The sequence below is a fragment of the Myotis davidii genome, unplaced genomic scaffold (assembly GCF_000327345.1).
Source record: "Myotis davidii unplaced genomic scaffold, ASM32734v1 scaffold395, whole genome shotgun sequence".
Classification (NCBI taxonomy): domain Eukaryota; kingdom Metazoa; phylum Chordata; class Mammalia; order Chiroptera; family Vespertilionidae; genus Myotis; species Myotis davidii.
In genome coordinates, this window is record NW_006287904.1 from 4,799,365 (window position 1) to 4,822,973 (window position 23,609).

Here is a 23,609-nt window from a genome sequence, read left to right on the forward strand (position 1 = left end):
CCTGCTCTCCCCTCACCACCGCTTCCCCCCACAGAAGCCTGTGGAGATGCTGCAGGGCCTCGCCGCTTGTGCGGGGACACTGTCAGGAAAGTCGGGGGTAGTGGCCCCGCTGTCAGAGGTGCTCTACACAAGGTGGAGGCACACGGTGATGACGGCAATGCCCCATTGAAGCCCATTTAAAGAAGGTAACCGTCGGCCTTGTCCCCAGGAAAAGAGCAGATCGTGTTGTTTGGGACGGACGCAGTGATCGTGAGGCCCGAGTATAGGAAAGTCACTCATGGATGCATTGGGCACGGTGATGAAACAGCAGGTGGGGTCACGCGGGCCCTGTGCCACTGGCAGTGCGCGTGGCATGCCACGCCTCTCTGAAGGCGCGAAGCAAACCCTCCCAAGCCTCGCCAACACAGCAGCTTCCATTTTGTGTTGCTAGTTTTTGTCTTTTCAATTTACCGGGGTGACATTGTTAATGAGACTATATAGGTCTCGAGTGTACACTGGAAACATCATCTGTATATTGTATTGTGTGCTCATCACCCTAAGTCTACCCCCCTCTGTCACCATATATTTGACCCCCCTGACCCTCTACAACCTCCCCCCACCCCTCTTCCCTCTGGCAACCACCATACTGTTGTCTGTGTCAATGAACTTTTTATTTGTTTCTTTTGTTTGTTCATTTGCTGCCTTCTGTGTTATGTCCTTCACAGTGAGTGAGAACATGATGCCTGCCCTTTCCATCTGGTTGATTTTGCTTAGCATGTGACTCTCAGGGTCCATCCACGCTGTCGCAGATGGCAGTGTTTCATCCTTCCTTGCGGCTCAGTATTGCTGGTTCTCGGGACAAAGAGCAGGCACTTCTGCCATTAGGGAGCCCTCCTGCCCGTGAATGCGAACTGTGCCGTGTTCTGTACGCAGGGTCTCCAGTCCGCAGCCAGCCCTGGGAGGTCGGCCGTGGTACAGTCCATGTCTCACCAAAACAAAGGTGACGAGATTACCACGTAGTGACGGGCAGAGCTGGATCCAGGTCTGGTCTATCTAAACCTCAAAACCGCACTATTCAGCCCATAATTCTGCCTGCATAACAGCTGATGTCAACTGTCCTCCTCATTTCGGCAAGTGACTCGTGACTCATGAACCAAAGAGGCAACTTTATGCCTATTGAGCAGAGAGTTAGGATCTAGTAGACACAACACGCACAGTGTCTGACATTTAAAACTCTGCCTCCTTCCGTAACCACATTATGGAGGTTAAACAAATACGCCTCACATGGTGGGCAGGAGGTTGGAAACCACAGCCACGGAGCTGGGTGGTTTTCACTGGTATATTCCACGTCCTTGGTAGAGCAGTGCCCCGAGAGTTTGTAATCTTAACTTCTTTCTTGTGCCCTGGGCCCACAAATCAGCTCTTGACCTATCCCAGGCATGCCACATTCAAGTGGAAAGTGCCCAAGGGGTAAAAGTAGTTTGGAGACTTTTAAAAGTTTTATTTCTTAGTCATGAAAATCATATGCTGTTTGACATATGTGTGGAAGAGAGAATTACATATCCATAAAGGATTTGTGCGCATGTGTGTGAAAGGCATAGGATATTTGTGTTGTTGGTTTTTAAAAAAAAATTTTATTGACTTCAGAGAGGAAGGGAGAGGGGGAAAGAGGTGGAAACATCAATGATGAGATAGAATCATTGATTGGCTGCCTCCCGCACACCCTCTACTGGGGACCAAGCCCACAACCCAGACATATTGCCCCAACCTGGAATTGAACCCGAGACCTCCTGATTCATGGGTCAATGCTTAACCACTGAACCACATCGGCCAGGCAGATAATTCAATTTTAAAATGAGCAGACCCAGCATAGACTCCTTTTCAGAACACTTCTTAGATTCACGGTGATCTTAAACTTGGCTACGCACAGTTTTCTAGCATTCTGTGGACCTCTGGGATTCTCAGCCGACTCAGTTGTTTTGGCCTGTTCATATTCCCTGGCGCAAGTCCTTCCAGGATTAACCACAGAACAAGAGCATAAAAGTTAACCCAAAAGTGAGGCAGAACCTGACCTCCTTGGTGAGGAGCCCCGAGGAAAGGGTCAGCACCTGTTCTCATGGCTGCTCTCATCCCTGCCTCCCAGAAACCGGAAGAATCTCCTGAACTTGGGAGTTCAACGTCACCTGCTGTCAGCAGCTCTGGGGTCATGGTACCCCCTCAACCTTCAGTCCCAGTCTCGGTGAAGGAGAACCTAGGGTTTTAGAGTCACGTCATTCTCCCTGGTGTCAGAATTCTTGGAGATGGAGGAAGGAAACCCCTTACAGTTTCTGGCTTCCCGGTGAGCTTGAGGAGAGAACATGTGTGTTCACGCCTGAGAAGAAGCATTGCACACCAGCTGCAGCGTTGGGTCACTTCTCCGCAAAAATGCACAAGCTATAAACAAAGCCTTCCCCGTTGCCGCTGGAGGAAGACGTTCTGTGCTCCTGCGAGTTCCTGGGCAGCTTCTCTGCCCCACGGCCTACAGCTGGAACATGCTGGTGCCCTCCACTTGCTGGGAGGCGGAGCACGTCTTGGAAGTGTCCTCCGAAGACTTCGGCTGGCTCCAGGCTCCCACGTAAGGGAGGCAGCCAATGTCTTTCACAAGTTTCCAGAAGTTCTTCCGAAACTTCAGGCCAACAAAAGCGTAGAGCACAGGGTTGAGGCAGGCCCGCAGGTAGGCAATGGCCTCCGTCACGACGATGGCGTAGTGGTAGCTGGTCATGGTGTGGTACACCCAGCTCGTGCTGCCTATGAGCTTCACGAGAGTGAAGGGCGTCTGGGTAAGCAGGCACACAGCTACCACCAGGAAGATGATCTTGAGAGACTTGTGGTTCTGGAAGCCTCGGGCACGAAGCAGTGTCTTGATTATGACCGAGTAGCAGACAATCATGGTGAGCAGTGGCAGGAAGAACCCCAGAGTCATCTGGGTGGCGAGAACCACAGTGGAAATCGCCTCGTTGTGATCACAGACCCACTTGTCGTACTCATGGACATCACCATAGATGATCTGTGGCAAGGCCAACAGCAGGGAGACCACCCAGATGGACCCACAGATGGCCTTGCCCCAGCTCATCCGCTTCGCCTTCTGGTTATAGGCCTTTGTGGCCCGGACCACCGCCATGAAGCGGTCCACGGTGATGCAGACGAGGATGAGCATGGACGTGTAGAAGTTGAAAGTATAGACGCCTAGCAGGATTTGGCACATCATTTTGCCAAAGACCCATTCGTGAATGCCTGCGTAGGCCCAGAAGGGCAGGGTGCAGACAAACACCAGGTCAGCCAGGGGCAGGTTCACCAGGAACATGTCCGTCAGGCTCTTCAGCTTCTGGTAGAAGATGTAGATGACCAGCACCAGCGAGTTCCCCACCAGGCCACAGAGGAACACGGCCACGTACATGCAGGGCAGAAAGAGCTTCTTGAACTCCAGGAAGTTATTGTGCTCCTGCTTGTTGGCATTGGACACGTTGAACATGCTTGCAAAATAGTCGTCATCCTCCATAGTGTCTGTTCTGATGAACTCCTGTGAGTCAGAACACAGGAGTCATGTTTGGGCTGAGGGCCCACACCCGTCTTCCCACTGCCCCCTTGCCCGCTCCGCCCTGCACAGTCTAGTACACGAGACGGCCAGTTCAGTGGGGAAAATGCTCCAGTGGGACAGAGAATTCTTCATGAGCCTTACAGTTCTCAGGACTCACCCACCTGGGAGACCATGCGCATCCCAGAAAACCTGTGCTCACTTCGGCCTCAGAGGGCACCTGTGGTGACATGGGGTCGGTGCCCTTTGGTAGAGCAGCACAGCAGGGCCTGCTACACCTGCCCAGGCCTCACAGCATGTGCCCGCCCCTCCTGTGCCCCACCTGCTGTTACATTGGACCCCTGAACTACTCGTGAAAGCCAAGGCACGTGTCCCCCAGGAGGTGTCTGGGGGATGGCCCGTCCCTCCTGCCTTTTACTCTCAACTACATAGATTTTAAAGGACAGCTGATAGAAAAACCAGGCAGAGAAATGCACGTGGCTGCCCAGCACTTGGGCTGAGCTGGCCCCTGTCCAGGGATTGGGGAGTTCTCACACCCCAGCCCCATCTTTCCCCTTTATCGCCTGTCCCAGTGACAGTGTGCCCGTCAGAGCCTCATTTACTGAAGATACTTTGACCTTTAGGCATCTCTTAAGAGGTAGGTTTCCTTAGAGGAGAACATGGCTTTAGCTTTTATGACTAGCAGTTTAGGCTGAGGGGTCTCCTTTAACAAATGGGAGCCCTGGTTGAAATGGCCAGCTGGGTGGGTGGCCAGAGGCCGGTGGCAGGGCTTGCAGTGGGCTTGTAGCGAAGTGCCAATAGCTGCCTCTTTTGCCTGGGGCTCCTGCCCTTCAAGGCCCACACTTCCCTTTGACCCTTCTCTTCGCCCTGTGACCTTGCCAAGGACCACAGGCAGGACATCACAGAGGTGATGTGACCCGGGGCGTGGGCACGGGCACCTGCCTGCAGCAGCTTCGAGTTGGGAGTGCCAGGCCACTGGCCGGCAGATTCTCCACACACAGTGGCTCATTTCCAGGGACCCAGGGCTATACCTTGCCAGTACCTCAAGAAGATGGGTTTTTTGAGTTGCTGTTTTTAAACGAAAACACAGGTATTCTTTATTGCAGTTTCATAGTTGGAAGAGGCAGGTATTTGGATTAGCAAAGTCAAAATAACCACCGGCAAAAAAAAAAAATACATCAGCCGGCCAGACAAGGGCACAAACAAGGAGGCCTTATCTCTCCTTTCTTATCTCCTCGAAGACTTCTGACTGGAAGTGGCATCAGCCCTGGTGCTGTTCCCTCAGTCTTTCCTGGGAACAAAGCACCCTTCACTGCAAGGAAGGGCCTTGCCTTTGGGTGAGACTACGCAATAAAAAGTCCCTGCTCCTCGTCCGGCCGCGGTGTCTCAGTGGTTGAGCACTGACCTATGAACCAGGAGGTCATGGTTCGATTCCCGGTCAGGACACATGCCTGGGTTGCATCCTCAATCCCCAGTGGGGGGTGTGCTGTAGGCAGCCAACCAGTGATGCTCTCTCATCGTTGATGTTTCTAATTCCCTCTCTGAAATCAATAAATCGGATTTTCTCAAAACCTTAAAAAATTACTTTCCCTTCTAGAAATGGGAAAACCATTTACTTCCATAACCAAAGTTCTATGTTTATTTCTGAAAATAAAAAATAAAAAAGGTAATATATGCAACTTTGGAAATAGTGTAAATGTCTAATAATAAAAAAATAGCTAATTATAATTCAGACAAAATAGAATATAACTAATGTTTAGTGCTTTTAACATTTTTAAAATGGTAACGCATTTGAATAGCTCAGAAGAGTACAAGCACAAACTTAGTTTTGGCTGTTACTACTGCAGTGAGTAGGTGACAGGGTTATAGAGTTGATCATGGCTCTTAACCTTTGATCATAAACCCCTTTGAGAATCTCATCGAGACCGCAGACCTTTTCCTCAGAAATACGTACACACGCTTGCACTCCTGGGGTCCGTGAGCCCTTTGACACTCTGCCACCTACCCGGCCACCCTGGCCTAAGAATCCACGGTAAGCTATAGGGTTTCGACTATATTTTTTTAAAAACAGAAACATGACCAGATTTTATCAGCAGTTCGCTCCAGTTGGTGCAGACTTATTTCCCTTATATTTTCCAAAAGGTCTATAGTGATGAACCATATTCCGAGATAGGAGCCTGTCTTACTAAATGCAAAAGAAACAAAAACAAAGGCTATTCAGTGAACAGACATAGACAGTGAATCTCCTCATCTCCCGGGAGGGTCAGACTCTGCCCTTGCTCCCCCGGACCATTCGCTTCCAAGCACGCCCAGTGCCCAGGACCCAAAGTCATTTCTCTAACCCTCGGCAGCAAGCAGCAGAGATGGAATCGGAACCTGGAGCAGCTGCGCGCTGAAGCCTGGGCATTTCAGGGCGGCTGCTCCAGGCAGGAATCAGAGAGCCCTGGCTCTTACCTATAGAGAGGAAGACAAATGACTCACCCACCAAGATGCCTGTTCAGTTTGCTCCAGAGATGAGCTGTGCTCAGCAGCAGGCTCTACCTCTGCCTCTCTGTGATGTGGTCCATGTTTCCGCTGAGTAGTTTTGAAGAACCCTCGGTTGCTGATTGGAAGAGGCCCAACCCTTCTAGCAGATCAGAATCCACATGACCAGCCTGCACCCATGTAATTTGGGGTCAAAGATAGGAAGCTGTGGCTCCGTCACTGAGACCCCTCTGCCCCCGGGCTGGCGACCGACTCGCCCGCTGGGACCTGAGGGGGCTTTTCTTTGTAAACCGATGGCATTCGAATCTTAAAATTCTTTCATTCACGAGTCATGCGCCTCTTTGGAATAGTTTGGGTCTGGACCAATGCAGAGTGCATGCTCTGGTCTCGTTCTGTGTATGCGTGCAGCTCCAACGAGATAGCCATGGATTCTCAATCCTGCAGAACTGTTACCCCATTTAATGGATGAGAACACCCAGGGCCAGAGTGGAATTAGTCCCATGTGCACACAGCTAGTAACTGGCATTTCCAGGCTACAAACCCAGCTCCGTCACTGCCAGGCCAATGAACCAGATGGCTTCTAGGTGAATGTGGGTCTGACATGGGATAAGCCAGCCATGTCATTTAGGGCGAGTTCAAGAGCCGGAGTTGGAAGGACCTGAGCCTTGTCTCGCACACACTTGGCCGTGCTCTTCTCACTTAGTAATCACTTGTGCCCCATGGGGCAAACCAGGTCTCGACCTGCTGCCCTCCACAGGTGCCTTTTGTGATCTGCCTGTTTGCAGTGTTGCTTGTTTCAAGGGCATTCCTTTTCTTGGAAACAAAACTAAGCTGCTTAAGGGGAAGTAGCCAGTCATATGCCTTGGCTTCCCACTGGCGTACTGCAACATTTTCTAAGTAGGTGAGGGGAGAACCGGGGAGGGGGCATGGCAGCCGCCTGCCGCACACTTATCGGGGAAGTCATGCTGCGCTGACCTGCTCGCTCTTCCTCAGCGCCTGGCACTCTCGAGTCAGAACTCTAGTTAGGATGTCATGACCCGGGCTGAGGCTGTCACAGCTGCTGGCAGAAGAGGCTGCTTGCAAGACTTTGGTGGGTGACAGGGCTGTGGAGGGTAAGTTAAAAGATCCTAACAACGGTAGCCTAACCAAAGGGCACCAAAGGGCTAGGGAGGTGTGGGAGGGAGTTGGGTGTGGCCTGCGCAGCGTCGCCCCCAGCTGTTGGTTGTGAGAGTGGGCCTGCAGGTTTGTCTCTTGTGTCAGACCATAGTTACCAAGTAATCAGAAATCAAAATACCAGAACTGTTCTTCGCTTGGTTTTTAAGCAAAAGGAAATCAATGACTAAAACAACAACTACTAGGAATTTACTTTAATCGTAAAATAAAATACCCCAATCCACAAAATGACTCACCCCAACCTTGCAAACCGGGCTGTTCACTAGAGTCTCCTGCAGTGACGGGCACACCCTGGATCTGTGCTGTCCCGCACAGTGGCCTCTAGCCCGTGTGGCTGCTCAGCACCTGCTGTGTGGCTAGTGCAACTAAAGAGTCACATTTTGTAGCTTTAAAATAATTTGGTGAATTTGAGTTTCAATAGCCATAGCTAGTGGCTATCTGTTGGACAGTGCGATTGTAAACCAGAGACCTCTGCCGCTCACAGGGCCCTGCTCACAGATGCTGGCTGCCCTGGGGGACCGCAGGCCTCTCATCGGTCAGAGCACCACTCCTAACTGCTGGGCTCGGCCAGAGCTGGAGATGGAGTCCCTGAGGAAGATGGTCAACCAGACCCTTGGGCCATAGGGGTCTTGCAGGCATCCTTTCCTGCCCAGCCCATCCAAACGAGCGGGCCATCTGCTATCCAGCGGTCTGCAAAATTGACATACAGCAATTCAGTAAAACAGAGCCAAGGCATTTTGATCTGTGGGAGGAAAATACTAGAGACTGCAGTTGCAGAAACCAAGCTGGAGGACCCCACCCGGGATCCCTCCTCCAGGCCGCATGAACCCCTGGACTGCATTGCCGGGGACTTCTCAGCATCCACCTCGTCTGTGATCGCCACTTTCTTACTTGGTTCTAACTTGGAGCCTTGCCCGGCTGGTATGGCTCAGGGGTTGAGTGTTGATCTATGAACCAGGAGGTCATACTTCGATTCCCGGTCAAGGCATATTCCCAGGTTGCAGGCTTGATCCTAGTGTGGGGCATGTAGGAGGCAGCCAACCAGTGATTCTGATCATTGATGTTTCTATCTCTCCCTCCCTTCCTCTGAAATTAATAAAAATATATTTAAAAATAAATAAGTAAATTGGTCGTGTCCTCCCTTGGGGGCATTTGAGACAGAAAACTGCCTTAGCCTGAGGCACCTAACCTGGACACTTACTGGGCACAGGCTGTGTGCAGGGCACGTGCCCAGGGATGTCTAGATGAGCGCCTCAGGGGATGGAGCAAGTTGACGTAGATGCCTGTGCGTGAAGACAGGTCCAGCTGGACTGGCCGGAGGCTCGGGGATGTGTGGCATGCCGTCTTCCCCACGAGGCTGCTGTGGCTAGCGCTAAGCTCCCAGGGCTGCGCCTGGCGGGAGGAAGGTCACTTGTGGGCAGTGAGTTTGTCTCGCTCCTTTTAGAAAAGCACATCAATGACAACAGAAAGAAGTGGGCCTGGGTGGGGATAGGCTGCCCCCTGGTGGCTGTGCTTTTGTTCCCTGTCATTCTCACATTTGTTAATCCTTGGGCATCTTCTAACACAGGTGCTTGGACATTTTCTACTACATCCCACAGTGAGAGTACATGTTACCTGACCACCTGGGTGTGGACATGTGTAGACTCCAAATCAGAACAAGAGCCTCATAAAACGATATTGAACCCTCCTCCCCACATGCATTGGTCATTTCCAGTCTGTTTTCCTAATGTTGGCCATAACTTACTCACAACCTACTATGTGGGTCGTGACCCACAGTTTGAAAATCTATTGAAAACTACTCACTACCTTCCCAACTTCATCGCCCACCCAGGCATTCTCTCCACCCCCACCCCCACCCCACCCCAACTCCCTCTCGCGGGGCCTCAGGCAGGACCAGTGAGGGTCTGAGGCACCTACTCTGGGAATCATCTCCTTGCAGGTTGCTGGGAGTTGTCTGTCGTCATGATGGTCAGAGAGAGGGGAGACGCAGAAAGAGAGGGAACAATAGGTAAGGACATCTTTTGTCCTAAATGTAGGAAGATGGAGAGAACCCTCTGCAGTTTTCAGGGTTTGTTTCATCATGTTATAGATCTTTCTCGTTTACGGTGTTTCCACTTTGGACAAGGATAAAAGCAAATGAAATGAGGTCGGCCTGCGTGGCCTTGGGCCCATCTCTTCTCCCCTGGACCCCTGTCTCTTGAGCTGCTTCTTGCAGGGACATTCTGTGATTCTGTTTGTCCCAGGGTCAGAGGTGGGGGATTGGGAAGCCCTGGTTAGAAGAGCAACAAGAAGGGAGGAGGGCAGAGGTGGGGCAGGGCCTGGGGGAAGCGGAATGGTGAATGACAAGGCTTGTTTTGGTGGCAGCAGGTGAAAGGACTTAGCCAGAGTCACGCAGTTACTCGCAAAGCCAGGACCGGAACTGCCTTGAAGTGATTCCCAACACTCCACCCCGAGCTATGCTACTTCTGCCCTGAGCCACAGTGGGTTCCAGTGGGAGGCTGACTGTCCCGCTGGTCATGGGCTGGTGTGAGCTGTTCAGAGACAGCCCCAGCCGGGCACCTGGGTACTCGTGGGTGTCTGGTGACATAGACACCCCTGGGAGCCCCCAGTGCCAGCCCTCGCCACCCCCACGTAGTTGCACCCCGAGAGCAGATTCCCTCATCCCGCGGCCTCAGCACTCCAGCAGTAGGCAGACAGGAGCAAGGTCGGGCAGTGGGAGCTCTGGTGGCAAGCAGGCATGATATCCAGGCTGCCCAAAGGAAGCCAAGAGCTCAGAGCCTCTCTGTAACTCAGCTGGTGTGGGATGGGGGGTGGTCCATGTGTGTATGGTCATCCCGTCCCCACACCCGCGAGGAAGACGTTAGGGAGATCACTGCAGCCCTCTTGTCCTCACCCACCCAGTGCCCTCTGCCCACAGGGTATGCGGGCCTGTCTCACGACCTCCGATTGAAGGGTTTCCATGGGGCCTGATATTGGCTACATGACTCCAGCTGAGGCCTCAGGCTGTGGGCCCCTGTGTGCTGATAGCTAAATGGCTGTACTCTCATCACATTTCAGGGACACCGCATCGAGCTCACTAACCCCTGAGGACCCCGAAGACATGGCCCTGGGGCAGGACACGGAAATCTGCTTGCTGAAGTCCGGGGAGCTGATGTAAGTGCCCATCCCCAAGCGGGGCCTCCCAGGGCAGTGGGTTCGGGGCAGAGGAACTGACTGCCCAGTGCCGGAGCTGGAAAGCACCCGCAGGCTGACTGGGCACCGGAGGTTGTGCTTTTTTAGGTATAATTTATATACAGTAAGTCCCCCTTTAGAGTGTGTAATGCTTGGCCTTTGACAAATAATACAGTGTAATAGTCACCAGTCATCCTGCCCAGCCCACACTCAGCTCGGCCAGCAGCTCATACGATCTCAGGGACCTCAGAGCCCACCCAGCTCTGCTCCCCACTTGCTGCTCCGTCTTGGACAAGTTACCTAACCTCTCTGAGCTTTAGTTTTCGTTTCCACCCCTGAGACGAGCGGTCTCAACCCTACCCCCGGCTCCCCAGCCCAGAGGACCAGAGCCGGGAAAGAGGCCCCACATAGCATCTGGCTCTGAAAATCCAGATTCTGTCCTCCTTGGTTTCCTGCTGGAAACTAGGTGCCCCCTTTAAGATCCAGCACAAAATCTCGTTGGCAGATACTCACCCAGGGCTCCAAAGGAGGGAGGGCGGAGGGACTAGAGTTCTGTGAGGAGAGACAGGTTTGTGGCTCCATGGAGAGAGCTGAAGGAATGGCCACCAGGGTCCTTGCCCTAAGTTTCTCTCTTATATTGTAGATGCTATCTTTCTTGGGTGGAGCACTCTGCTCCGTCCAGCATCAGCCTGGGGGAAATGCCAAGAGTCCCACCCTCCAGGCTCCCTGTTGTCCGACACAGCACAGGTCACGTCCTGCAGAGGAGGCAGCTGCTTGGGCCCCGAGTGTAGAGGTCCAGACAGGTTCAGGGGGTGTTAGTGACTGAGTTGTGTGGCTCTGGGGTGGGGGCCACACCCCTTACCTTCCCCCAAGACTGACCATTGCCTCCCTCTCACAGAGGAGGCAGAATCTGGGACAGACAGGGTTATGTGGCTCTAAGACGGTGTCACTTTTTCCCCTCACACGCCCAAGCAGTGCAGAGCCCTTCACACAGCCAAGTCTTAGTCTGTTTGTGCCTGATAAACTCAGCTGCCTCCCCCTGACGACTCCCTGAAACCCTGCTCCACCACGAAGGTCTGCAGGCACCCAGCAGCTGGCGGCTAGCCTTAGCATACCCCGGGACTTCGGTGAGTGGCCTCAGATCCAGCACTGACCCTGAGTTTGAGCCTGTATCGGTGATAAACACCACTCACCCCTCCTCCCTGGTGACTCACTAAGAACCTACATCATCCAACCTGAGTACTGCCGGAGGCCCTCTCGGTGACTGAGCCTAACAGGCAGCCAGAAGGCAGAGGCAAATCTCAGAGTGCCTTGTACCTTTTACTGACCTGCCCCCAGGCTCAGTGCTCCTGAATGCCAGCCTTGGTGCACAACTTGGTCCTACACACGCCCAGGCGCTGCAGAGGCAGCCACAAGCTGTGGGTTGTTTTAAAACTCCAAACAGGTTTCCTAGGGCAGGTCACAGGCAGCATCTGGCATTGACCTGCACCAGAGTCCCTCCCATGAGCCACCAGAACCAACTAGTGGCAAGCATCGAACAACTCCAGAGCAGGATCCAGTTACCTTCCCAAGGGGCACCAGACCCTGCTGAGGTGAATTCTGCTTCATGTGGTCAACTCCTGCACAGCAGCTTGTACACTGTGATCGGGGTCAGTCCTCAGGTAGCCAGCCTGAGGGTCAGCCCCACACTTGAACAGGCAAATCAGAATTAAGACTCAGTTACAATAGGAGGGCTCCTATAACCCACACAGGGACATTCCTGGAGCACCCAGCTCTAGTGGTCAAGGAGACGGTGCCACTGGGTCACACCTACTACGTAAGACACCCCATGAAGACTGGGAGACCTAGCAGATCTACCTAATACACGAAGACAAACACTAAGAGGTAGCCAAAATGGGGAGACAAAGAAACATGCCCCAAATGAAAGGACAGGAGAAATATCCAGAAAAAAACCCCGAATGAAATGGAAGCAAACAGTCTACCAGATACAGAGTACAAAACAATGGTTATAAAGATGCTCAAGAGGCACCTGTCTTGCCCAGCCAGCTGGCCAGGCTCCCCTTCCTGGAGGAGGCAGAGGGGAGCGCTGGGCCGGCCTATGGGCGGGCGATGATGCCGAGCTTCTGCGCAGTCCCCAACTGCACACTGAAGAGCACGCAGTCAGATTGGGCCTTCTTCAGGTTCCCGAGGGATCCGGCCAGATGCCAGGAGTGGGTGGAAAATTGTAGAAGAGCAGACTTAGAAGATAAAACACCTCATCAACTAAATAAACATTATCGATTATGTGCCAGACACTTTGAGACTTCTGTGATCTGTAGAACTAGTCCTTACAGGACAGTTCTTCAAGACAGTGCAATACCAACAATATTTGATCTTGCCAGTCATTTGAACAATCCCCATAGTAGACACAGAAAACAAATAAAAGAATTGCGTGAAGATGAAATCAGGACACTGAAACAGAAAAATAATAAGGAGGCATGGACTCCGGCAAAAAAAAAGAGGTAAGGATATTGTGTGTAGAAGTAGAGTGGCTTGAAACAGGGTGCCAGGTTTGAGGAACTACATTCATATTGTTGTTGGAGATTTTAAAACCTGTGATGTTGACAAAACTTCTGAACCGGAACAAAAACATAAATCTACAACAGCAATGCTCAGAACTCCAGTGCAGAAGAGGGTGGAGAACAGGATGAAGACATTTTACCTTTAACCCTTGAAGAGAAGGAAAACTCAGAATCCTTAAAATCTTTATTTGAGATTTTGATTCTTATGGGAAAACAAAACATACCGCTATGGACATGAAGCTGATGAAATCGCAGAAGGTCTCTTTACTCCGGATAACTTTCAGGCACTGTTGGAGTGCCGGATAAGTTCTGGGGACGAGGTTCTGAGAAAGCGCTTTGGGACAACAGCAGTCCACACCCTGTTCTGTTCAAAAGTACAGCAGAAGCAGTGCTAGAGATCTGTGAGAGCTGCGTGCGGGAAGAAACACTCGGGGAAGGGAGAGACTCGCACTTTTCGATTATCACTGATGACGTAGTGGACATAGCAGGGGAAGAGCACCTGCCCGTGTTGGTGAGGTTTGTTGATGAAACTCATATCCTGAGAGAGGAATTTGTGGGTTTCCTGCCTTATGAAGCTGATACTGAAATTTTGGCTATGAAATTTCACACCATGATAACTGAGAAGTAGGGGTTCAACATGGAATATTGTCGTGGCCAGGCTTACATTGTGTCTAGTGGATTTTCTTGCCAAGATGAAAGTTGTTGCTTCTAGACCTTTGGAGAAATATTCCCAGGCTATCTACACACTCTGCTCTTCTGTGCCTTAAATATGTGGTTGGCAAAATGGGAACACAGAGGAGAAGATAGAGAGCCTCCACCCACCATTTATGAAGCCCTCCACCTGCCAGACATCTGTTATTTCCCTAGAGTTTATGCACCGCTGAAGGTCCCGTGTATTCTCCCTGTGATGAAGGTTGAGAATCAAGGCTATGAAAATGGGCAAAAGCGTCTCAAAGCGCACCTGAGGAACCCTTTGACAAACCAAAGGTCCAGTTACTTAGCTTTGCTTAACATAAACTTTGATATAAAACATGATTTGGATTTAATGATGGACACATATATCAAATTCTATACAACTAATTCAGAGCTTCCTACAGATAATTCCAAAACTATCAAAAATACCTGAGGGGCTATTGAAATAGGTTTTCTCTTATATTGGATATTGAAAAAAATCTAAGAAATTTGAAAACATAGAAAAGCTATAAGGTATATGTAGGCCACTTAATCACTGGATATCTTGAGTGCATTAGCCATTGGTGATCTGACGGTTTAAATGGCCATGTGAACACTCATGCTTGGAGAACTAACTCTTCCCGAGGGTGGCATTGAAAGGGCCACGCTGCACTTCTACGTGATCTCTGCTAACGTCATTTTAGACGTAACATTATCAGTTCTTCGAAGAAATAAATTTTGAGGAGGTGTGGGAGGAATGTGTTTCATAAAACTTTACTATGAAGCGCATGACTAGTCTTTGAATAGCAGGAGTTTTAAGAATGCTATTAGAAATCTGTAATGGACAGTTAAGGGAATTGCCAGATAGTGAAAGAAACGTGAGCTTGCCAAACAAGGATTTCAGTGTAGATTTTGTCTTTATTCAATGATCTTAAAGGAACAAGTTACTGTTAAACATTGAAGGAAGAACCTGCCATTGTTCTACATCTGGGTGTTGCTGTATACATTCCTTTGTTGAGCCTATATCTTCATAAGCTTTTTAGCAAGTATATGTCAAACACTTCTGTTTCATGGTCAAGGCAGGATCAGAGGTCATGGGTACTGACAACAGATTGGTCTGTTTTATCCTGTCTTTTTCCATGACTGTATCTACTGCCTTGTCTTGATTTATAAGCAAAACCTAGAAAACCTACAAAAAATGTGTTTTGTCATTTATCTAGGAATAACACAAAATATTGCTATTATTTTTGGTGAAGAAAGTCAATTTTGTACAGTTTATTTTGACGTAAATAAAATGTGAATTTGTTTTTTTTAAAAAAAGGTGTTCGAGAAACTTAGTGAGAACTTCAACAGCATAAGAAAGGACGTAGAAACCATAAAAAAGAACCAGTCAGAAATGATTAATACAGTTTTTTCTTTTCCGACGAAACACCAAATGGCGGATGAAATATAGTATAAGAAATAAACAGTCAGCCCTAACCGGTTTGGCTCAGTGGATAGAGCGTCGGCCTGCAGACTGATAGGTCCCAGGTTTGATTCCAGTCAAGGGCATGTACCTTGGTTGTGGACACATTCCCAGTGGGAGGTGTGTAGGAGGCAGCCGATCGATGTTACTCTCCCATCGATGTTTCTAACTCTCTATCCCTCTTCCTTCCTCTCTGTAAAAAATCAATAAAATATATTTTTTTTAAAAAGAAAGAAAGAAAGAGTCAGTTAGATGAAGTAGAGGTTTGAATCAGCAATTTGGAAGACAAGGTAGCAGAAAATATCCAATCAGTGCAGCAAAAAGAAAAGAATTTTAAAAATAAAAATGAGGATACTTTAAGGAAATTTTGGTACAACATGAAATATAATAACATCTGCATCATAGGGGTACCTGAAGGAAAAGTGAAAGAACAAGGGTTTGAGAAACCTACTTGAAAAAATAATAAGTGAAAACTTCCCTAATCTGGAGAAGGTAAACGAAACATAAGTCCAGGAAGTGTAGAGAGTCCCAAACAAGATGAATCCAAAGAGGCCCACACTAAGATACATCATAATTAAAATGGCAAAGATAAGAGACAAAGAGAGAATATTAAAAGCTGCAAGAGAAAGGCAGTTAGTTACCTATAAGGGAGCTCCCATAGGATTGTCAGTTGATTTCTCAACAGAAACATTTCAAGCCAGAAGGAATTGGTATGAAATAGTCAAAGTGATAAAAATCAAGGATCTACAACCAAGACTATGTTACCCAGCAAGGCAATCATTTAACATTGGAGGAGAAATAAATAGCTTCCCAGACAAGAAAATGCTGAAGGAGTTTATTACCATTAAATCAGTTTACCCATGTTGATCAGGTCCCTCTCTGCATTTGTTTTTTTAGGGTAAAATTGCCCTTCACAGTGGATGAGATTGCCAACTTTGGGGAGGGTAACAGGGAGCTGTTTGTGAGGTCCAGTACCTACAGCTTCATCTCCATCACCGTGGCCGAGACCGGCCTCACCATCAGCTGGGTCTTCTCCTCCGACCCCAAGAGTATCTCCTTCAGCGTGGTCTTCAGGGAAGCAGAGGACACTCCGCTGGATCAGTGCAAGGTAAGGAGGCCAGCTCCCTGCCAGCGGGCGCGGGCTCACATCAGGACGCCTGGCCAGGCCCTCCCTACAGCAGGGCCACGGCCGTCCTGCCTTCTGCTGGGCAGGCGTTTCTTGAAATGTTCCGGGCCCCAGCTGTGAGAGGGACACGGAGAGAAACCAGGGTGGGAGAGCCGTCTGGCTGCATCACAGAGCAGGCACGGCGCCTGGGCTTGTCCAGCTTAGGGAAGCAGAGACCTGAAGCTCAGGAGAGTGGTCACTCCTTTGTCAGACAGCTTCAGTCTGGCCTTCAGATAGATCAGTAGTTGAAACGTTGAGGAATGCGGACGGATGGCTCAATGTAAGGATTATTTTTTAACAGAGTCGTGCAGAGCAAGAAGTATCACTGTGAGAGATCACCATCTCCCGAGATCCCTACATCTCACCACAAAACTGCCACTGTCACTTGGGTTGGTTGGGCTTGAAATCTTCACGCCAGATACCAGTTCATACGCTCCTGAGACAGCCTCAGCTTGCAGTATTGACAGTGGTCTGGACCACAGTTCTCAACCGGGGCCTCACGTTAGAAACACCTGGGGAGCGTCTTTAAACCCTCCGCCAAGGCCACTCCCCAGACCACAAAGTGAGGGCCTCGTGTGGCAGGGGCACAGACATCCCTAGTGATTGCAGTGAGCGGCCAGGTTGAGGGCTACGGGGCTGGATCAAGGGGGAGGAAGTCAGAGTGCAGAGGGTGGGGTGGAATTTGGGACACGAGCAGGTGAACAGGACCCGTGGTGGCGATTGAATGTGGGGTGAGGAAGAAGGTCAGAATCCATGCTTGTTCCTCTGCAGGAAGAGGGTGCAGGGGACAATGGATGAGAGCTGGTTTGGGTAAAAATCCCAGTTCCGTTCGAATCACTGAGTGGAGGGAATGGTGAGGACAGTCACCCATGCTGGACGGAAGCTGGGGTGGATCCCAGGCCTTAATATGGTTTCCAAATCTCCATTTTCCAAAATTGCAAGAAACAGGATAGAGAAGAGCAATTTGGGGTGCCCTGGGGGGCTCGGGGTAGGGGTGGGAAGGCCCCCGAGCTGAAGGCAGTCTCGTTCATTCTTATCTGAACACTGCTCTGCCCTCTCATCATTTTGGGGGCTGACAGCCATGCCACCTACCTGGCTTTGGGGCACTTCCTTCCTGAGAGGTGATGCCCCAGCCCGGAGTCCTGGAGCCTGTGCTCTGAGAGTAGACCCAGGGTCACCTGCCGACTGGGCACCCGGAGGGTGGAGTCTCACTCTGGGGACAGGTCTTCGGTTTGCAGATAAGCAAGCTGAGGTGCGTAGTGACTTGCCTGTGTGGTTGTTTTGAGCAGCAGTGATAGCGATGCACTTACCAGCTCCGCCCTGACCCTACCGCACAGCCAGGAGCTTATACCAGCACCTTTGCTGTTCACCCTCCCGGTCCCCAGGCCCACCAAGCGCCTAGCACTGCAACCACCCAGATTAACACTGTGGGTGTTTGTGGCCGGGAGGGAGGAGGTGACTAAATCAGATGTCCAGACCTTTGCCATTCCATCTGCCCACATGTGCCTGAGCCCTGGGTCTCCCCTTCCCAGTCACTCACCTGCCATACCTATGTGGTTCATACCAGGAATCACTCCTCCTCTCTGGCTTCCGGGTGCCTTCCTGGGTTATGACCACTATTGTCTTTCCCACAGTGGACGCCAGGGGGCAGAAGAAGCCCATCTCCGGGGGGAGTGAGCTGAGTGCTCCGTTGCTCCTCTGCCTTCACAGGCCCACTGTCCCCAGCCATCTGTAGGTGGAGGTGGTTATTTCTGCCTGAGGTCCCCAAACAAACAGATGTCACCCTGGGGAAGATCCGGCACACGTCCTCAGCATCTGTCTTGGGGACCCCCCTGTGTGGCCCCCTGACAGCCTGGGTCTTACAAGAAACAACGGGTGCAGTGTGATTGTGGAGGTGCAGGCACAGGAAGTATGCTCATGCTTGCAACCTGTTCACAACCATTTATTGAGCTTCTGCTCTGTACTGGATTCTGTGGGGCCCATGGGATCTGCCCTTGAAGAGCTCACAATAGAACCAGAGCCCCTAGTGAAAAGGGAGCCATGATTCACGGGGTGAGTGTCATAATCAGAGGGAGTGGGCACTGTGGGCACCTAACCCAGCCTGGGGGCCAGTGATTCGGGCAGGAGACCCTGGGCCAAAACAAGGAAGCATATGGGGCCATGGGTTAGAGAAGTGTCCAGGCAGGAGCAGCACAGCAGAAGGCTGGCCCCGTCTCTGGTGGCACCGGTCAGAGACACCCCCCTACCTTGCCACACCCTCTCCCGGGTGACTTCCTCCATGCCTGGACACCGAGCTTAGAGTCTGAATTTGGGAAGGCACTTGTTAAAGAAACAGTACACCAGGAACTCAAGGCTACCCTTGTGAGGACCCAGGCTTGGCCAGAGAAGCTCGATGGCCACCTAGGGCCACAGAGGGAGTCAGGGGAGGAACCGGGACTGGGAACAGGACCTTTAAATTCTTACTTTTTAAAAATATATATATTTTTATTGATTTAAGAGGAAGGGAGAAGGAGAGATAGAAACATCAATGATGAGAGAGAAACATTGATTGCCTGCTTCCTGCACCACCCCACACACACACACTGGGGACTGAGCCTGCAATCCGGGCATGTGTCCTGACTGGGAATTGAACTGTGATCTCCTGGTTCATAGGTCGATGCTCAACCACTGAGCCATGCCAGTCAGGCTAACGTCTTACTTTTCAAATAGCTTTATGGAGATATCACTCACCATTTAATATGTACAAGTCATTGGGGTTTTGTTTTGTTTTTAAGTTTATTCACCGAGTTTTGCAACTACCACCACTGTCTACTCTCATATCATTTTCATCACATCCCCCCAAAATATGGACCCACTAGCAGTCCCCTCTAACCTCCACCCAGCAGCCACCAGCTCACTCTCACTACCGACTTGCCTATGCTGGACATTTCATGTGAATGGAATCAGGCAGTAGGTGGCCTTTTTAACTGGCTTTTTCCATTTAGCATAGAACCTCGCTTTAAACCGGGACCCCACGACACCGGAGCCCATAGAAAGATCAGTTAAACCAACGTGGACTGTTTTACAGACACATCACCTACACCAGGGCATGGCCACTCAGGCATGGAGGCCAAGGAGGTGTCCTCAGACATCACCGCGGAGCCCTGTCTCCGGTTTATGCCATTGTCGTCCCGGCACCTCAACTGCATGAGCTCTGACACCAGAGCAGTTATGAATCTCCCCTAGATGTCTTGATGTATTTATTTAAAGTAATGAGTCTTGTTTTAAATGTATCCTCTTTAGAGGACCTGCCTTATCGAGCCCTTGGTTGTTGCTTTGTCCTCAAGGCTGTGACTGTAGGTAGGAGATGCAGGGCGCACAGGTGACCCTGTAGAAAGGGCAGGCTTTCTGCCCAGCAGCTCCTTCCTACCTGTGCTTGCAGGAGGTCTCAGGCCAGGCTCAGAAGTTTTAGGTCATGGACCCCATCCATGACCTAACCACCCCAACCACTCGGCTCCCCGGGGACCTCAGACCCCAGTGGAATTAGAATATTATCGAACATGAATGAAACTTAACGAGATAATGTGCAGAAGTAGCTGCCTCAGAGCCCACACATAGTAGGTCCTCATGTATCTCTGTCCCCTCCAGGCTTGTCTTGGGCCCATGCTACTCCCTCACCACCAGCAGCCTCATACCTGGTGAATGTTCCAAGTGCACTTGGAAAGAATGTGTATTCTGCTGTTGTTGGGTGGCGTGTTCTATAATTATCAATTAGGTCAAATTGTTGATAGTGTTGTGCAAGTCTTCTATTTCCTTTCTTTTTTTTAAGTTTGCATTTTTTATTGATTTTTAGAGAGAGGGGTAAGGAGAGACATCATTGAGAGAGAGAAACATTGATCGGCTGCCTCCCATACAGGCCCGACCAGGGATCTAACCCTCAACCTTTCAGTGTTCAGGACATTGCTCCAACCCACTGAGCCACACTGGCCAGGACCTATTTTCTTATTGAGTTCCTGTCTACTTATCCCCTCAATTATTGAGAGATATTGAAATATCCAACTATAATTGTATTAATATAGTCAATCCAGTTTTCTTTTGACTAGTGTAGCATGGTACATCTTTTTACATCCTTGTACTTTTAACTTATTTGTATAGTTACATTTAAATAGCATTTCTTATAGGTGTGATGGGGTTGGGTCTTGCTTTCATCCAACCTGATCATCTCTGCCTTTTAATTTGGATGTTTAGACTATTTACATTTAATGTGATTACTGATGAGATTAGGTTTGCATATACATCTTCCTGTTTGTTTTCTGTTTGTCCTGTCTGGTGGTTGTTTCCTTAGCAGTGAGCTAAGGTTTGTCTTGTTCTCTCAGAGATCCTTGACCTTCATTGCCTATGTCCAGTATCTTGAAAACTGCTGCTTTGTATGAAACTGGGACCAGCAGGAAACAGCCAGGCAGACAGATTTCATCTAGAATGAGCCCCAGCTTCCTAAAGCCAGAAATGGGCTGCTTCTGCAGATGGTGGGCGTTCCGGCACTGGCCATGGTCAGAGGAGGCTGGGTCTACTCCTTTGGGGTGTTGATCAGTTCATGATCTGAATGAAACTCATACCTACCCCTGCGACAAGTTATCACCAAACCATGGCGTGTGGAAGGCACCCCACTACCCCTAGGTGCTGATCCCAGCTCATCTCTGACCTCAGACAGGGCACTCAAGTTTCCTGCCCCAAATAAAGGGTCTTCCCAGTGGGTCCATGGGGCCCTTTCAGCCTCTGATGGTTTTCCTTACCTGCTTTTTCTCCCAGGTCCTCATTCCCATCACCCGATGCAATTCCCACAAGGAGAACATCCAGGGCCAGCTCAAGGTCCGCACACCAGGCATCTACATGCTCATCTTCGACAACTCCTTCTCCAGGTAGGGGCCTCCTCATGCATCAGCATCTGGACCACCCACCTGCCACCTGGTCTCAAGAACAGAGGTGGACATTGAAAATAGATTAATTAATTATCATTCTTTTATTATTAAGAGTTCTTTGATTTTAGACCCCTATACTACAGTGTTCCAATGCGTTACCAGTTTTATAAACACACAAGCTGATATTTACAGCCTTACTACATGCCAGGTGTGTTCTCAGCCCCCCCACACTTACGGACTCACTTCTGCCCCACAGCATCCCCAGGTAGTAGGGACCATCTCTCTCCTAATGTTATTGCTAAGGGCTGAGAACCAGGGGGAAATGAGTGACATTCCCAAGTCACACAGCTGGTGATGGAGCCAGAATTGAACACAGCTGGCCAGCTCCAGACTCTGGACTCAACCGGCTTGCTCTCCTGCCTCTCCGATGTCCAGGTTCCCCATGTCCAGGCCACAGAAAGGCTCAGTAAATACAGTGGAAGGATCCAGTGGGTGGGTGGGTGAAGTGACAGATTGTTGAAAGAGAGAGGAATAAAAGAATGACAGCTAAAGCTAGGGATAAACAGGATAGAACTGTGAGGCGAAGTCCCTGGCCTGCTTGTCAGGGAGCAGGGGCTTCGTGTGCTGCCTCTGGAAAGCCCTGTATCAAAGCAGCAGGTCCAGGTCCAGGAGTGGAGGGGTTGGGGGGCGAGATGGCAATGTAGGGAGATACGGCTTGAAGGGCAGCCAAGGAAGGACGTGGGAGAGGACCGGCATTGATGAGCATCGCCCATACGCCAGGGCTCGTGGAGACATGAGACAGGGGAGCTATGGTTATGGCCACTTATCCCTTTGATGTCTTCTGGCTCCAGCATAAGCCCTTAATTGGGGCTGCCTCTTAGGAGACCTGCCTGATCAGCACACAGCCACGTCTCTTCTGTGTGGTGCCCAAGCTGGTGGCCACATCCCCTCCCCTGGGCCCCCTTCCCAATCCACTTGGGTTTTCAGCAGAATAACTGGGTAGAGCACTCTGAAAGTCCATGGTGATGTTCATGGTGATGTCCCAGGGCCCCTGATTCTTTGCAGAAACAGAGCTCAGCTGGCCAGACAGGAAATGGGGTGCAGCCCAGGCCTCTGAGCAGAGGTCCCCACAAAGGGCTCTCTGTGCCAACTGGCACCCTCACCCTCCAGGCCCCTGCAGCCTCGGCCTCTCGACTCTCAGGGTAACACCCTCCATGTCCATCTCTGTTTCCTCAGATTTGTCTCCAAAAAAGTATTTTACCACTTGACGGTCGACCGGCCTGTGATCTACGATGGGAGTGATTTCCTGTAGCCTCCGCACCTGGATTTCAGCAGTTTCACTTCACCCACAGGAAACACTACTCTCTCACCTGCCACATAAAACACTAAAACAAAAACAACAAAAACAGCCCAGCCACTCGAAAGCTGATGAACTTTGCAACTTGACAACACCCTGGCTGCTCTCCCTGCTACATGGTCTGGGCAGCGTGCGCTCAGCCCACAGCTCAGCTCCCAGGGGCTCACGCAGCCTTTCCCTCACTGCTTCGCCCCCGAAGGGGCACTGCGGGAGGGCTCACCACTCCTGAGCACAGTTGGTTCCAAGCCTCCTAGGGAGTTTCACAGGCCTGAGGTGGTACCTACCTCTGCCCATGGGAAGAGTTGCCCTGCTCTGCCAGCCTGGCCCAGCATCCTGAGAGACCATGAGCCAGATGCCCTTGCCGGACCCGGTGAGGCCTTGGGTCCCAGGGTCATCATGAGAGTCAGGGTGCCAGGAGCCCTCACGAGACCTCAACCAGCCTCCTCCAGCCATGTTCCTGTCCCTTCCGCCCCAGTCAGCTTGGCGTTGCTCCCACACTCAGCAATTCCAGAGGCCCCTCGACTGCCCGTTCCTCCTGGGCCTTCTGCTTGGCAATTCTGTCCACGAGCAAAGCCCTTCATCACCCAGGCCTCTCAGATCTCCCCTAAGAATCAGAACTGAAAGTAATCCAGGGAACAGAACCCACCACACTCAGAGCCTGCGGAAGCCACCCCATACAGACGGTGAAAGCCCAACACCGGTTAACACCAATGTGTGACCAGAGAGCAGGCTCGTGCTTGGCCTGCAGGTCCCACTTCTCGGCTGCTGGCCTTCATTTATACAAATAGGAGCTGCCTCGCATGCAGATACGTTTACTAATGATCATAATCAGGATGAGAACCACTTTCATAAACGGGGGCTCCTTAAGTCTTAGGTAACTCACGTGGAAACAGGCACGACTCATGAACCTGCTCTGTTCACCATTTGGTCCCGATTCCCTGGCACCACTTGCCCACTTCCTGCTGCTCAGCCGGAACCTGATGCCCAGGAGCCACCTCCCCTGGGGCAGATGTTTCCTTTTCCTGGTCTCTGGCCCTTTGCTTCGCCCACCACAGAAGCTCACCTTTGATGGCCTCTGTTCCTGTCCAGGGGAGCCAGCCACCTGTAGCC

At 50.8% G+C, this 23,609-nt stretch overlaps 2 protein-coding genes across 2 annotated transcripts in view; one reads left to right on the forward strand and one right to left on the reverse strand.

Moving 5' to 3' along the window:
- The window catches only part of FYCO1 (FYVE and coiled-coil domain containing 1), a 59,965-nt gene extending 36,617 nt beyond the window's left edge, over window positions 1–23,348 (forward strand). Inside the window, exons 15-18 of the mRNA XM_015561284.1 lie at window positions 10,268–10,363; window positions 15,977–16,187; window positions 21,033–21,142; window positions 22,379–23,348. Coding sequence (XP_015416770.1) covers window positions 10,268–10,363; window positions 15,977–16,187; window positions 21,033–21,142; window positions 22,379–22,454 — 493 coding nt within the window. The 3' untranslated portion in view covers window positions 22,455–23,348. The remainder of the gene's footprint in view (window positions 1–10,267; window positions 10,364–15,976; window positions 16,188–21,032; window positions 21,143–22,378) is intronic.
- On the reverse strand, window positions 1,775–6,850 carry CXCR6 (chemokine (C-X-C motif) receptor 6). The gene is made up of 2 exons (XM_015561283.1): window positions 6,035–6,850; window positions 1,775–3,538 (listed from the first exon to the last, which is right to left on the reverse strand). Exon 2 carries the CDS (start codon window positions 3,515–3,517, stop codon window positions 2,498–2,500), a length of 1,020 nt encoding a protein of 339 aa, XP_015416769.1. The 5' UTR covers window positions 3,518–3,538; window positions 6,035–6,850; the 3' UTR covers window positions 1,775–2,497.
- Window positions 23,349–23,609: the final 261 nt, after the last annotated feature.

Bases quoted from the DNA above. Each gene is read 5' to 3' on its own strand.
- CXCR6 (XM_015561283.1), bottom strand. From the start codon at position 3,517: ATGGAGGATGACGACTATTTTGCAAGCATGTTCAACGTGTCCAATGCC.